Here is a 15276-nt window from a genome sequence, read left to right as displayed (position 1 = left end):
GATCCTTAAATGGGACAATTCCCCAATATCACGCCGGATCTCACTGGATATGCCCTGACAGTCTGGGCAATGTAACTCTTCAAGCATCTCCAAATGCCTGATCGAGTCAGGTAACTTTCCTATCTTCGTGTTTCCCATCCTGGTGACTATGAATTTCTTCAGATTTCCGGTTGAATCAGGTACATTGACTACTTGTGGGAACAACAGACCTAACTCAATCAGCAATGCTAATTTCTCAGGCGAGTGCGGAAGCTCCTCTAGTCTTTTGCGACATTCTATACACCAAAAAGAGTATCTTTTGCTAAGGCTCCGATAGAGTGTGTGGGAGTCTGCTTATTCTCCCATTCCGTTTAATAATCAAACTCAACCAAGATGTCAAATTGCCAATTGCCTTGAGGAAACTTGCAGGTCAAGGGTTTATGCTGGTTATGAAATACGTCTTTCACACTTTCGTTTGTTTGCAAAGTTCTTTTTTTCATAAGAGGAATTCACACACTGTTCCTGATGCAGAATTTTAGTGATTCAAGCCCCATTGACCACTTGAGGATTGATGCAGCGTGAACGACACAAGATGTCTTCAAGCATCTTTCACCAAGTTCTCTAACAGCATGCGCCATCAGCAGCTTTGGTTGGGTGGCATTCAGGATTGATGACAGACAGAATTTAGCATTCATGGTAGAGATAGTGGCAAATTCATAGTGACAAAACCAGACTGGAGAAGTTTGGTAATTGTTTTAGAGTATAGGCCAAATAGAATTTGTTGGCACAACTGTGAAATTCGTTTACTCCAATCTGGATCACAAGTCTTCTCTTCCGTAATTGGCGTGGAATTCCACGAAAATTGGTACACAGATGGTGGTCAAATTTTATAGCTTTACACTGTAAGACTCTGATTTCCAGCTTTGCTAAAAGCTTATGCCTTCTGTCAATTAAAATTGAAACATGAAATAATCTACATAAGTTCAAATACAGACCTGGCCAGAATTATGATTGCAAATAGATGACAAGATTGTAGCTTTTCCTAGGGTATAGAAGAGGAATAGTTACTGGGAAAGTATAACTTGCGGATTACTAAGAGTGACTTTTTATTGCTCCTGACTGTATGAGAAGTTGTAAATGAAAAAAGGGAGAAAACTTAGCGCATTAATCCAAAAAATGAACACTGAGTTACACAACCATTCTGTCATATGATATCATGTTTCAGAGAAACTGCAGTGTAGAAAAACAGGACATTTAGCCATTTATGATTGTAGACAAATGAATATCAAGAAAATTAGTGCCAAATTTATATTTATTAAACGATGTGGACACAATCTCCAATTTGACACCTCATGCTATAGGACTATCCACTGTTCTATAGACTTCTTGTCCTTACCTAAAAGAAATGCTGAATATGACAGTTACCATCCCGGTCGGGAGATTGCCATCCAAAGATCTCTTAGCAAGAGCTGCGTTGTGGAATCTTCAGACTTTGTGTCCTGATCTCCTGTATGAGTGGATCCCAAGGCTCCGATTGGTCTAGCCACTGATATAAACACAAGGGTCCGACGTTTCTGCTGATTCCCAATCTGTGTCTAGCTTGGTCCCTCTCGGCAAATCTGGCAAACTTTGCAGGGACTCACAATCTTTAACAGTCACATGTGTCAAACGTTGTAAGCCACTTAGGCCTTCAACGCATATTAGCCCGGGACAACATTCCAGATCGAAATGCTTCAGCTTTTCCAGCATTGATAGGTTGGGCAATATTTCTATTGACCCACAACATGTAATCTTTAGGGACTGCAGAGATTCCAATTCCCCCAGACCTTGTACTTCTACCAGTTCTTGTGAGTCGGATAGATACAAGGTTTCCAGATTCTTCAAGCTTGATAGATCAGGCATTCCCACGAGGGATGCACATTTTTCTATGGACAATTCCCTCAAATTCTCCAGGTGTTCAAGAACTGGAAAATGCGTCATCGAGCAGCTAGAAATGGAGAGTTTTGACAGGTTCCTGAAGCTGGAAAACTGTGGTAGCGGTGTGATATCGGTAAGTATCAAGGTTGACAAGCTAGATGGAAGTCTGTGGATGGATTTTATGTTTTTCCAAAGTGAGAGAAGTTCCTTCCACTTGCCAGTGCCCCCAAGATAATCCCTGTGGAACGATAAGTCTAAGTGTTCTAAATTAACTAGATTCGTAGGGTCTGGAGTGATTTGACAGTGATAAACATCAAGGGTAAGTCTTGTCAAGCTCGAGGGAAGCTCCGGCAATTGTCAAAGCTCATTGCACTCCTTCAACTCAAGTTGTTTAAGACAAGGGAGACGATTCATTGTGGCTGGCAATCCAGAGATGCGAGTGCCTGATACGTTCAAGATCCTTAAATGGGACAATTCCCCAATGCTACATGGGATTTCACCAGATAGGTGCTGACACTCTGGGCAATGTAACTCTTCAAGCATCTCCAATTGCCCAATGGCATCAGGCAACTTTCCTATCTTGGTGTTTCCCATCCTGATGAATTTGAGCTTCCTCAAATTTGCGATTGAATCAGGTACATTGACTACTCCTGAGAATGACAGATCTAAGTAAATCAGCGATTCTAATTTCCCAAGTGAGTGCGGAAGCTCCTTAATCCTTTTGCAACCTTCTATAGACAAATGCTTGATTTTCACTAGTACTCCAATAGAGTGTGGGAGTCTGCTTATTGTCTCATTCCATTTTATACTCAAACTCGACAAAAATTGCAAATTGCCAATTGTCTCCGGAAGCTTGCACAGTAGAGAATTTTTGGGCATGATTAACTCCGTCAAAGAGTTTAGAGAACCAACTTCTTCTGGCAATCCTGAAGAGAATTGCATCCTTCCATATTCAGAGTGCTCAAGTTCTGTAGGTTAATAATGGAGCGATCTATGGTGACTAACTTGGAACACCAAGCAAGAATCAATATCTCCAGATACATGAAGTTAGACAAGTCAGGTGTGCTTCTCAAGCAATTGCAGCTTCTCAAATCTAAAACTTTTAACTTTTTCGCCATCTGAACAAAAATTAAACATCAAATAAAGAAGGACAAAAAACATTGTGTTCCAAGAATTAGAAGCATCAAAAGCCAATATGGGGAGACATTAATACCTTGATTTGACTCCACCCAGTCCAGTTTTCAGTAATTTTACTCCTGGAAAGGTCGAGCACCACCAAATTAACTAGGCAAAAATTCGTCGCTGTAAAATTTAGAGGACACTCATGCCAAGAAAGCCATCTTAGCTCTCAATGATCTTTGAAGTTCCCTACAAAATTCAACCCTTTCCCTCGGAGGACCCTTAGACTCTGTAGTCTCTGTAATTCTTCATCAATGAAGGTATAGCCACTACCATCACTTTGACCATTATAGCTCAGACTCAGTGCTTCTATTTCTTCACTTGCCTGCCATGAGAGATCAAGCATGAATGAGAACAAATAATACAATAAAGGAAAAAGTTAACTCTGTGAGCCACTTGTGAAGTTTGTCTACTTCCCGGAAATAACTAGCAGAATGGCCTCTAAATTACATTCTGTTAAGTTATACCTGTTTATTCCTCAATAAATTCAATGCCTCCTCAGGATTCCATACCCTGCTACGCTTGCCAGGAAATTTGCAATTCTCTTCGTAGACAATGTGTCTTCCAAGATCCCTAACTTGGTCATGCATTGAAAACTTATTATCATCTCCAATCTTTATCAAGGACCTAAGAAGGAGGACTCTCATTGCGTCATGAGGTTAGTATTCACAATCGCTCCACATGAATATCGGATATTTATTATTTTCTTTGATGAAAAAGCACACGATGTCTAGAAAAACTTTCTGCTGCGTTGGTTCTAATCCCTCGTAACTTATCATCAACGTCTCTTGGACTTCCTTTGGAGGAACTTTCTGTAACCTCTTCAGCGTCTCTTCCCATAAGGCCTTGTCAGTGGAAACGCTAGAAAGAGATGAACCTATCACCTCGATAGCCAAAGGAAGCTTCCCTAAAGTTGAGACGATCTGTCTTGATAGGATATTGTAGTCTTCTATAGGAAAGTCTCTTCTAAAGGAATGTCGGCAGAATAGCTGAAGCGCTTGACTGAATCCCATTTCCTTGACTTCATACGTCAAGATTCGTTCATGTCGATTCGGGACAGCGTCGACCTCTAATGTTTCCATCCAGTCAGTCAGGACGCTCATGTTCCTAGTTGTTATAATGACCCTGCTTCCGTTTTCAAACCAATCGCTCTTCCCAACTAGCTTTTCGAGCTGCTCTTTTTTTTCCACATCATCGAGCACAATGAGGATTTTCTTGTCACAAAGTGCCTTCTTTATCATGCCAATCCCTTGGTCATTGTCACGAACAAAAATACTGTTGCTGCACGTCGAATGGAGGATGCTTGACAGCAGTTGCTTCTGCAAGTAGATGATACCGTCTGATCTTCTAGAGATCTCTCGGACATTTTCGAGGAAACTGTAGCGGTCAAAGCGAGAATATAATTTGTTGTAAATGACTTTTGCGAGTGTTGTCTTACCAATACCACCTATTCCATGGACTCCACAAAACGCACGCCACTGTAGTCAATGTCCAACAACTTCATTATTGCATCAATCTGAACATGATCTTTGACTAAATGTTCAGTCACATTCTTATATCTGGCATTCAGCTTAATCAGGACCTCCTGGACGATCTCTTTGATGAGTTTGCCATAGCTGCACCAATGCGTGAGACAATTCATTTCACTCTAGACATGAAATTGAAGAGCGTATGATGAAAAAAAAATTCAGAAACAGAAGACTCATCACTCTCCTAGTTTCTGAACATTCTCCTATTTTCTCAAATATAATGGATCTGAAGAGAAAATAAGGTTACTCTACGAAATTCCTTACCCTGTATAAGTTTCCAAGCTCCATCGCTTTACTTCCTCAACCTCCATGAGGGCGTCACGCCACACCTTCACTTGGTCTGCTCCAAAGTTCCTCTCGTGCTGTACGAACGCGTCGTGATACAGCGGAGACTTGAGCTTGACGTCATCCGAATTCACGTGAAGATAAATGGGGAGAATCTCTTTCGTGCTGTCCGACTTTGATGCCATCGTAACCATCTTAGTGAACTCGATGAGGCACCATTTGCTGGACGCATAGTTCCTTGACAAGATGGGCATGTAGATCCTAGAGCTCTCGATGGCCCGAGGGAGCTCTTCCTTGATCCTTTGCCCGACTTGGAGCTCATCATCATCCCTGAAGACGCGGATCCCAGCACCTTTCATGCCTTCGTAGAGGCAATTGGTGAATGTTTCGCGACTGTCAGCCCCTCTGAAGCTTAAGAACACCTTGTACTCAATTCTCGAGCCTCCATCTCTCTCCATTGCAGGAACCATCCTCTGGGAAGTCAGAACCTGAGGGTCTGAAATTTATACACCAAACTCTCTCTGAAGTAGCACTATCGATTTTGTTGGTAATTTCATGATGATTAATGGTGGTGTAGCGCCCCTTCAAGAAACAAGCGACCCCGTTGACCAACATACCACGCCCGTTGACACTTGCATGTGAGGGGGGCAAGTTCCGGAGATGCTGAGACTACACCCTGGATTTGATTTAAGAAATCCAGCCTTCGCGTTCGTCAATGTCGTTATTCGTGGGAAACGGCGAATGTCTGTATAATTATATCATATCAAAATAGAGATTACCAACTTAATCAAAATTGCAGTTGCATCTTTGACTAACATGTTCAATCAAATGATTCTTATCCGTAGCTAAAAAGCACTAGCCGACCCAATTGAAGTATTACCCCACTACTTCATAATAAAACAATATGATAAATGTTGTTGAGATTGCTCAGCTCGAGAGAAAAAAGATCAGCATTAAGATGACCCTTAAATGTGCGGTGAATGGACACATTTGCATTTAATGCAACTAGTTTGAGCAGTGTAGCATCAACTAGGTGGTGCAAGATCAGGTTGGTTTTGCTGGGGAATTTCCTAGCTCATGGATCATCATAGCACTTCCTATTTTAGATTACAGAATCAAGGAAAATGAGATTTTATGTAGGTAATTCCATGTCATATTAACTTCATAATTCTACAGGTGAGTATAAGAAAGGATACATCTGCAGAATCTAGAAAATACTCAGCAACCTACAATAATGGCGTCGACGAGATAAGACAATTCATCTCTCGTTTACACATCTACCAACAAACACATGGCAATTATTTTACCTAAAAAAAAAAAAAATTTTCTTAAATGAATTTTCTTAAGGAGTATTTAATTGGCATTTGTCAAGCAATTGATTGTGAAAATTCTTTAATATTTTTATGCACCGAAATTTCTTGTATTATGAACGTCTTAAAAATTGAACTGCTGCATGTCAAATATGACAAGTATCTGCAAAACCACCTGTTTATAATCAATTTTCCAAAATTAGAATTGATTTTTTGTTTCATTTTGTGATGATAAATGACCAACTTTGACTCAGTGGCTGGAGTATTGCTTTCGCATGGCAAGACTCGTCATTTCAAATCCAGCAGTAGGTAGATCTTTTATTATAAAGTTGGAAGAGAGAGAGAAAGAGAGATTTTGGGCTCATTTATTTTTTTTTTTTGGGTCAGAAATATAGGTATTGCATTACTAATTGACAGCTTTACAAAAGAACTGGGTATTACAACCGGAAGCTATTGCTTCGGCAGCTACCAAGCTTTGTAAGATAAAAGGAGGAAAATGTTCCAGTTATGGGCCATATCAGATCTACCGTGGGCCTTGGCAGCCCAATCAGCAGCACCATTAGCTTCCCTCTTGCAATGCTGAAGTCTGAAATTAGGGCACAGGGAAAGCAAATGACCAATCTCTGCGAACAACGCTCGTTCTTCCCATGGGGGATTCCGTTTCTCATGAAGAATCTCGAGCAGGACCAAACAGTTAGATTCGATGATAATATTGGCCATATTGAGTCCCTGATGCAGCAGATGATGAAGAGCGAAAGCGAGCACCTGTACTTCGGCTTGAAAGGGAGAAGCGGCGGGACATCGTCGAGTATAGACATCGGTAAGTACCCCTTGATGATTTTTGCTGATACACGCTACGTTTCCTTCTTGACTTCCCGGTTGATGAGATGCGTCTATATTGCATTTGAGGTATCCCCGATCTGGAGGTTTCCAAAGTAAAACTGATCCACGATTAGTGGGATGCCCTGTTTGTGATTCCTCCGATCGTTGATGATTTGTAGAAGAAAGGCCGTGAATCCGTGTCAGGGCAAAAGCGTCGATCACAGCTCGGGTTGGATCAGGACGGATTCGACGGAAGATCCGATTGTTGCGTTGGCACCAAATCTGCCCCGAGAATAGATGGGCGATAGTCTCCAATCCAGTACTAGTTTAGTGTTTGTTGCTCTGTTTGAAAACCACTCGTCGAGACGATGAATGTTGAGAGGAGAGAGACTGGAATGTTGATCTCGCTGATGATTCCATATCCCGTGTGTCCATGAGCAAAAGAAGAATAAGTGTTCAAATGTTTCTGGAGAGTGTTGATTGCATATTTCACAAATAGGATCAGAGATGATATGCCTAGCAAATAGATTAGCCTTGGTAGGAAGGGCATTGTGGCATGCTGACCATAAAAATAGACGGATTTTCTTATCTGTGTTGATTTTCCATAATTTACGCCAAAGAATGCTGGGTTGTTGGTATGATGATGATGCGTGGTGACCCCGTGGCGTTACTGGCTTGCTGACAATAGTCCTGTAATTGCTTTTTACTGTATGATTGCCATCTTTCGTGGCTGTCCACACTAACTGATCAGCAACATGTAGCGGTCTGATAGGGAGATTAAGTATTTCTGATGTGATGTTGGCATCAAATAAATCTGTTATAAGATGAACATTCCAGGTATGGTGGACGGGGTCAATAAGATTTGCCACCAGCCCAGTTCGTCTCTTGTAGCTGGTCCTCCAATTGGGCTAGAGGGTAACCAGCTATGATCACGAATTTTGATGTTCTTTCCATCCCCAACAGACCATCATACATTAGGTAGGATGGCGTCCCTTCCAAAAAGGACACTCCGCCAACCCCAGGATGGGCGCGTGCCGAGTTCAGCTAAGTGAACATCTTTAGTTTGGAAATATAATCCTTTGAAGAGTCGACACCATAACAAGTTTGGCTGTTGAAGTAGACGCCACGCTTGCTTGCCAAGTAGCGCTTTGTTAAAGGCTAACAAATCTCGGAAGCCTAACCCACCATTCACCTTGGCTGTTTTTAACAAATCCCAACTTTGCCAATGCACTCCACCCCTCTGTTTATCGTTTCTCCACCAGAAATTGGAGATTTTCTGTTCAATCTTATGACACAATGATATAGGAAGTTTGAAAATGGACATAGCATACTGCGGAATAGCTTGCACGACAGATTTCAGTAGGATTTCCTTGCCCCCTTTTGATAATAAAAGTTATTTCCAGCCCTCAAGTTTTGCATTTACCTTGCCTAATATCCAGCTAAACATGTATGTTTTGGATCGTCCCCAATCAGATGGAATTCCTAAGTATTTCCCATACTTCTGTAATATCGGTACCCTAAATTCTGCCGCTAAATTGAACTGAAGACTCCAAGGACAGGTTTTAGTAAAAAACATGCCAGACTTATTCCTATTAATGACTTGGCCAGTAGCTAGACAATATTGATTCAAGATATTGGCTAGATTCTGACATTCCATGAGGGTTCCTTTAAGGAAGAAGACCGAATCATCAGCGAAAAATAGATGGGAAAGAATAGGACAAAACCTGTTAAGCTGGATCCCTTTTAGATGGCCCATATTTACAGCTTGATGAATAAGGGAGGAAAGAACATTCGCCACTAAAATGAAGATATAAGGGGAAAGTGGGTCCCCTTGACGTAAGCCTCTTGATGGTTGGAAATATTGGAGTTGTTCTCCATTGAAACGTACACTTAAAGATGAAGTTATGATACATTGCATCACCATTCTAACCCAGGAGTGATGAAAACCCAATTTAAGTAGATAATCCTGTAGGAAATCCCATTCAACCTTGTCGTAGGCTTTTTGCATGTCCATCTTGAGTAGTGCATTAAAATGACGCTTCCTGATCCTTGTTTTGAAGTGATGAATAACCTCCTGAACAATTAACACATTATCCTGAATTTGACGCCCGCTCACGAAGGCAACCTATTCCATTGAGATGAGTTCACCAAGCCACGGTTTGAGACGATTCGCCAACACCTTAGAGATAATCTTATAAGCATAATTACACAGGCTAATCGGTCGAAATTGATCGAGGCTCTCAGGGTGGTTGATCTTAGGGATCAACACTAGTACCGTCTTATTAAGATCTCTAGGCAGGACCCCCAAAGAAAAAAACTCATGAACTAAACGGAATATATCATGCTGAATGATATCCCAATGGGTCTGATAAAAAAGTCCATTTAGACCATCGGGCCCTGGAGCTTTCAGCGCACCCAACTGAAAAGTCGCCAGTCTAACCTCCTCTCTTGTAAGCTCAGCAATTAAATGCTCATTCATCTCAGCAGATACTAACGGTTGACATTGATCTAGGATTGGTCTATAGTCCCGGTAACCAATAGAGGTGTATAAGGTAGAGAAATAGTCATAAGTCATCTCCTTTAGGGTCGGAATATCTCTCACCCAGTTAAGGCTCTCATCCCTTAACATTCCAATCCTATTGCGCTGCCTCTGCTGCACTATAGTGGCATGAAAGAATTTGTTGTTTTTGTCTCCCCATTTTAACCAGTTAACACGAGACCACATTGCCCAAAATTATTCTTCCTGCTGCCATAGTGTCCGGATTTCCCCACGCAGCTGTTCTGCTTCTTCGGTATCAGTGTTGGAAAGATATGGCTTGTTAATAAGAGATTGGAGCTGCTGTTGTAAGGCTGGCACCCTCAAGTGACCATTCTCAAATTTTGCCCGACTCCATTTTCGTAGATTAGAAGAAACAATTCTGAGTTTGCGCAAAAGATGGGAATTGCGTACCTGGATGGAGTTCCATGTGTCAGAAATAACCTCTCTACACTCCGGATCTTGGTTCCAATACGCTTCAAAGACAAAAGGGCGTTGACATCTAGGATAAGATATCAATGTGGACAAGAGGAGTGGGCTGTGATTAGACCCCATAGCCGGCAAGGCAAAGACCTGGGCTTCCGGGTAAAGAAGTCTCCACTCTGTCGTGCACAGAACACGGTCCAACCGTTCTTTGATTTGTTCCAGACCATCCCTATTATTCGACCATGTAAAAGTGCAGCCCTTGCTCTCAACCTCCATAAATGCACAGTCATTGATAACATCTCGAAAAGATTGCATTCTATACCGTTCCGGAGCCCGCCTACCCACCTTTTCCCAAGAGTACAGGACTTCATTAAAATCTCAGCACATATCCAAGGGAGATTATTGGAGGAACCGATCGACGAAGATTATCCCAAAGTAACTGTCTATTATGGTAGGAGTATGGTGCGTGAAGACAGGTAATGCGCATAAGCTTGTTTTCCACTAAATCCCGACAGATGAGATCAAAATATTCCGCCAAATAAGAGACCATGTCTACTGATAAGGTATCATTCCAAAAAAGCGACAAGCCTCCGGCAAGACCTACAGGATTCGGTACAAAAGAGTGACTGTACTTTAACCGTCGTTGCAAACGATTAAGAACATTATCAGTATTCTTAGTCTCCATTAAAAACAAAAAGTCAGGCTTTTCTTTGGCCGTCAAGGCCTTTAAGGCTTAAACCGTCGGGGATTGCCCAAACCCCGACGTTCAGCAGAATAAGCTTCATTTGTAAGTCGGTGGCTGTTTAGGGCCAGCCCCCAAAGCCCACGTATTCCCTTCTGCTGTGTCCAAAACAGGTGTGTCCAGCAATTGAGCATCATCAAAGTTCTCTATTATGATATTTTTCGATTCATAGGGAGAATATCTTTTCTGTTTCTTTGCAAGCCCATCTTAGGAGTAACTCGGCGAGCATTCAGTTTCTGTTGTGGTGATTTATCCATAATAGAACTTATGGGGCCCTTATGTTTGGCCTGTGCAGGGATTAAAGCCGTTGTAATTATATGACCTGGTTGTGGAGAAGTCAAGTGACATCCAGATTTTCGGATTCTAATTTCAACTGGATAAATAGGGCCGTTTTCGTTTGGTTGAAGCCGGGATTATGAAATTGAGATGCATGATGGGTGCATGAGTGAGGAAAAATGTCAATTGAAGTATAGAGGTGTCAATTTAAACTATGGAGATTAAATGAGGATAAACGGAGTAAGATTGAGTAACCAATTGGTGCCTTATACTTGCAATTTCGTGTCTTTCCCCTCCTCCCTAAAATGGACCAAAAAGAAGTCGTTTCAGGGTGTGTTTTGGTGGGCCGAATTTGGTAGCCAAGGATTATACACACAAGACTAAGTCTTGGAGATATTTTGTGAAGAAAATATCAAGCCAAGAGGCCCCCACCTCTCCCTCATCTCTATCTCTTCTCTTCCTCACCCTCACACCACCGTCCATCTCCCTCCTCCCTCTAACGACTTCCTCCTCTCTGTTCTGGCCTCATTTTCATTTTTCATGGAAAAACCGGCAGCTCCTTCCTTTGAAAGCTGAAGCCCCTTGCAGCGCCACACGTCCACGCCTCCACTTGTGTCGGTCAATGAAAGGAGCTGTCTTCACCGATTGTTGACTGCCCGGCTCTGCTTCGTCCACCGTTACGTTCCCCCGCACTAAGCCAGCATCGAAGGAGTCGCGCCAGCACATCCAGTCAACTTCAGCTCTTCGTGGACTCTGTGCCGCGTGTCTTTCCTCTACCAGCGACCACCGAAATTTCGGTCGAGCACCCAGCAGCTTCATCGACGCCAAAAGCTGCTCTCCTCTCCATAGCCACGTCCACTTCTTTTCTTCACGGCTGCCGAAGTCAAACGCCTCCAACTGCCGTGCATCTACTGCCCATCAGCCTAGCAACCGTTTGTGCCCCTTCTCCACCGAGTTTGTCGGCCACCGAGTCAGCCGAGTCAAGCCACGAAGCAGCATCCACGAGCTGCCACGTCCTTGGTCAACTGCAGCTCCACCGAATACTACAGCCCCGTGATCTGTTTCCTCCCATCGCACGCTCGGTCATTTTTCACCAACGAAGACCCAAGCTGGTCTCCTTCTACCGAAGCCGATTGCTGGTGTTGTTGACCGTGAAGCCACCTGTGCAGCAGCCGTTTGTGCACCCATCTCCAAGCGTCTTCTTCTCCAGCAGCTCTTCTTCAGCTCGTGGACTCATTGTCTCTCTTGCTCACGTCAACAGGCCAAGGAGCAGCCCACGGTTTGGGCCAGCAATTCCAGTAGCTTCACGGCCCAGCAAGCCCAAGAGAAAGAGCAGCCCATCTCCTTCAGCCCAAGAAGCTAGTGAAGCCCAGCGAAGCCTGCACATTTGACCCATCTGAAGACAAGCCCAGCAACTTTCCTCAGTCCAGCAAGTGGTTATTTGCTCAGTTCAGCCCATCTTAAAGCCCAAGAAGTTTCAGTAGCTCAGCCGCGAAGTTAGTCGGCCCAAGTTTGGCCGCCGTCATGTCGCCGTCGCGGTTTTCAATCTTTGCTTTGCCAAGTGAGTTTTACTCACTAATGCCTTCTTAGTTTGCTAATTATACTTAAAGGTTGATTAGTGTTAATTAAGTGTAATTAGGTTGTTAGATTAGAATTGATTAGTGATTATTAGTTAATTGGTTTGCATATTAGTTGTGTGATTAGTGTAATTAGATAGAGAATTGCCTATAGTATTTATTGGATGCTTCTTGGGATTTTTCCCGTCCCTTATCGGGTGTTAATTAAGCGATTCGGGCCTAGGTGGTATTTTTAGGAATTAAATATTAATTTTCGAAATTAATTATTTAATTATTTATTTCCCGGAAATTCAATTGGGATGGCCAGTGACCGGGATTTTATGCTGATGATGGTGGCGTAGACCGTTTATTTAATTGAGCTTTATATTGTGCTAAATTGAATTTATTGTATTTATTTATTTAATTTTCGAAATTATTTATTTAATTATTTATTTTCCGGAAATTCAATTGGGATGGCCAGTGACCGGGATTTTATGCTGATGATGGTGGCACAGACCATTTATTTAATTGAGCTTTATATTGTGCTAAATTGAATTTATTGTATTTATTTATTTAATTTTCGAAATTAATTATTTAATTATTTATTTTCCGGAAATTCAACTTGGATGGCCAGCGACCGAAATTTTATGCTGATTTTCGTGGCGCAATCCGTTTATTTAATTGAGCCATATTTCATGCTGAATTGAATTATTTGTGAAAGAAGGAATTATTCTTTAATTGAATAATCTTTGGTTATTAATTGAAAAAGAACTGGGCTTTGGTTGATAATGCCAAAAGGATCTGAGTGGACTACAGAAAATGGTGGAATTTATAAAAATGAAATTATTATGTTTTGGCTAAGGCCAATTGAGTATCCACTCATGGTATTTTATCGAGAATGATAAAACTGGTTATTTGATTATTGCTTGGAATGATATGATCTACCGGCTCGATGACTCTACGGAGCATCTGGAGACAGGACGGTATGATAAATTGTGTGTATACCGGCTCGATGACTCTACGGAGCATCTGGAGACGGTACGGTATGATAAATTGTGTGATATACCGGCTCGATGACTCTACGGAGCATCTGGAGACAGGACGGTATGATAAATTGTGTGTATACCGGCTCGATGACTCTACGGAGCATCTGGAGACAGGACGGTATGATAAATTGTGTGTATACCGGCTCGATGACTCCACGGAGCATCTTGAGACAGGACGGTATGATCTACCGGCTCGGTGACTCTGACACAGTTATCTTGAGACAAGATTTACGGTATGATATACCGGCTCGATAATCCTATAGATCATCTTGAGACAGTACGGTATGATAAAGGGTTGATCAAGAGATAATTTAGATGACATGTAATCGACTAGGTCGATTGATCGATGATTCGATCTGGGTGTGACTTGATGTGATTCATTGCCTTGGGTTGATGTTGTGAATTGAATGATTGAATGGAGATGACCGTGAGTGGTCTTCCCGATATGAAATTGACTAAGTCGATTAGATCGATGTGTGCCTATTCGATCTGTGATGTGATTGCTTGGGTGCCTATTTGATTTGTGCTAATATGCAGGTGGAATCTGAGGCCAAGGTAAGTCTTCTAACTCATGTTGTGCATAGGCAGCCCTAAGGTGTATTAGTTTACTAATCGGGTCTTAGGAGGTAGAACTTGCTGAGACGTTGTCTCAGTGGTTATTGAATAACCATTTCAGGACCTGGATGAGAAGCCTAAGGAGCATGAATCTGACGAGGGGATCATTATTGAGGAACCTGAAGAGGAGTACGTGGAGGAGGACCCCGAGTATAACCCCGAGTACGACCCGGATGAGGACTGAGATCCCGTCCTGTCTTGTCAGTCCTTGTTTACATGTAAAAAGTTGTAGTTGTGAATTTTCAGTATGAAAAATGTATGGCTTGCTTTTCTATCCCATTGCTTTATTGTCTGGGGAATTATAACTGCTTCCGCATGTGCATATATAAAAGAAAGGGTCGGCGATACATAGTCCTGGGATATCGCATTTTAAAATCGACCAAAAGTAAGGGATGTGTGCGTGCCTGAGGGTCGGGGCGTGACACTGCCAGGGGTGCTGGAGTGGCTCACTTAGGGCAGATGTTGTACTCTTTTGGTGGAGCAGTTGGAACTTCGGTGCTACGATCCGTAGCGAGCAAGTAGAGGGACAAATCGGCAATAAATTTGGAGGTGTCTCAGTACGGTCTCTTCATTCTGAATTAGATGTTCCGGGGGGTTGTAGAATGCTTGCCAATAAGGACTAAATTGTTTAACCTCTGCTCTTAACCAAGGACCAAAAGCCATCTTTTCCTTACTATCTGTTTTAGCTTCATCATAAGGATAGTCTGCACAGTATGAAGCATAATGGCCAAGTTTCCCACACAAATAACAGAAATGAGACAACCGTTCATAACGGAAATCCAACCACAGCATTCTCCCATCAATCCTAACCAGTTTGCCAGTCTTTAAAGGTTCATTCAGTGGAAGTTCAACTCTTACCCGTCCAGCCCTTAAAGCCGAATGCTCTTTAAAATCAACGCGAACGTCTAAAACTTCTCCAATCTGGTTAACTGCCTTTCGTATCATCTGTTCTATAGTCCACTCCAAGGGCAAACCAACAACTTGCACCCAAAATGGACATCGTGTAAAGTCATAATAGTGTAGCGGCGTGTTAGGAATCCAAGGCCTGAAGAAGACTA

At 42.3% G+C, this 15276-nt stretch overlaps 1 protein-coding gene and 2 long non-coding RNA genes across 3 annotated transcripts; 1 reads left to right on the top strand and 2 right to left on the bottom strand.

The window, feature by feature from the left end:
• Nucleotides 1-1217: 1217 nt before the first annotated feature.
• Nucleotides 1218-3901, bottom strand: LOC120289589. Its single transcript, XR_005547613.1, has 3 exons — nt 3543-3901; nt 3110-3400; nt 1218-3014 (listed from the first exon to the last, which is right to left on the bottom strand). It is a non-coding gene; the product is annotated as an uncharacterized LOC120289589 (long non-coding RNA).
• A 621-nt stretch (nt 3902-4522) lies between these two features.
• LOC104427655 (toll/interleukin-1 receptor-like protein) lies at nt 4523-5359 on the bottom strand. The gene is made up of 2 exons (XM_010040716.2): nt 4869-5359; nt 4523-4691 (listed from the first exon to the last, which is right to left on the bottom strand). The coding sequence occupies exons 1-2, from the start codon at nt 5357-5359 to the stop codon at nt 4523-4525; spliced, it is 660 nt and encodes a 219-aa protein (XP_010039018.2).
• A 6083-nt stretch (nt 5360-11442) lies between these two features.
• Nucleotides 11443-14497, top strand: LOC108956775. Its single transcript, XR_005547612.1, has 2 exons — nt 11443-12562; nt 14280-14497. It is a non-coding gene; the product is annotated as an uncharacterized LOC108956775 (long non-coding RNA).
• The last annotated feature ends 779 nt before the right edge of the window (nt 14498-15276 follow it).

This window comes from Eucalyptus grandis, chromosome 11 (genome assembly GCF_016545825.1).
Source record: "Eucalyptus grandis isolate ANBG69807.140 chromosome 11, ASM1654582v1, whole genome shotgun sequence".
NCBI lineage: Eukaryota > Viridiplantae > Streptophyta > Magnoliopsida > Myrtales > Myrtaceae > Eucalyptus > Eucalyptus grandis.
This window is presented reverse-complemented; position numbering and strand designations above follow the sequence as displayed.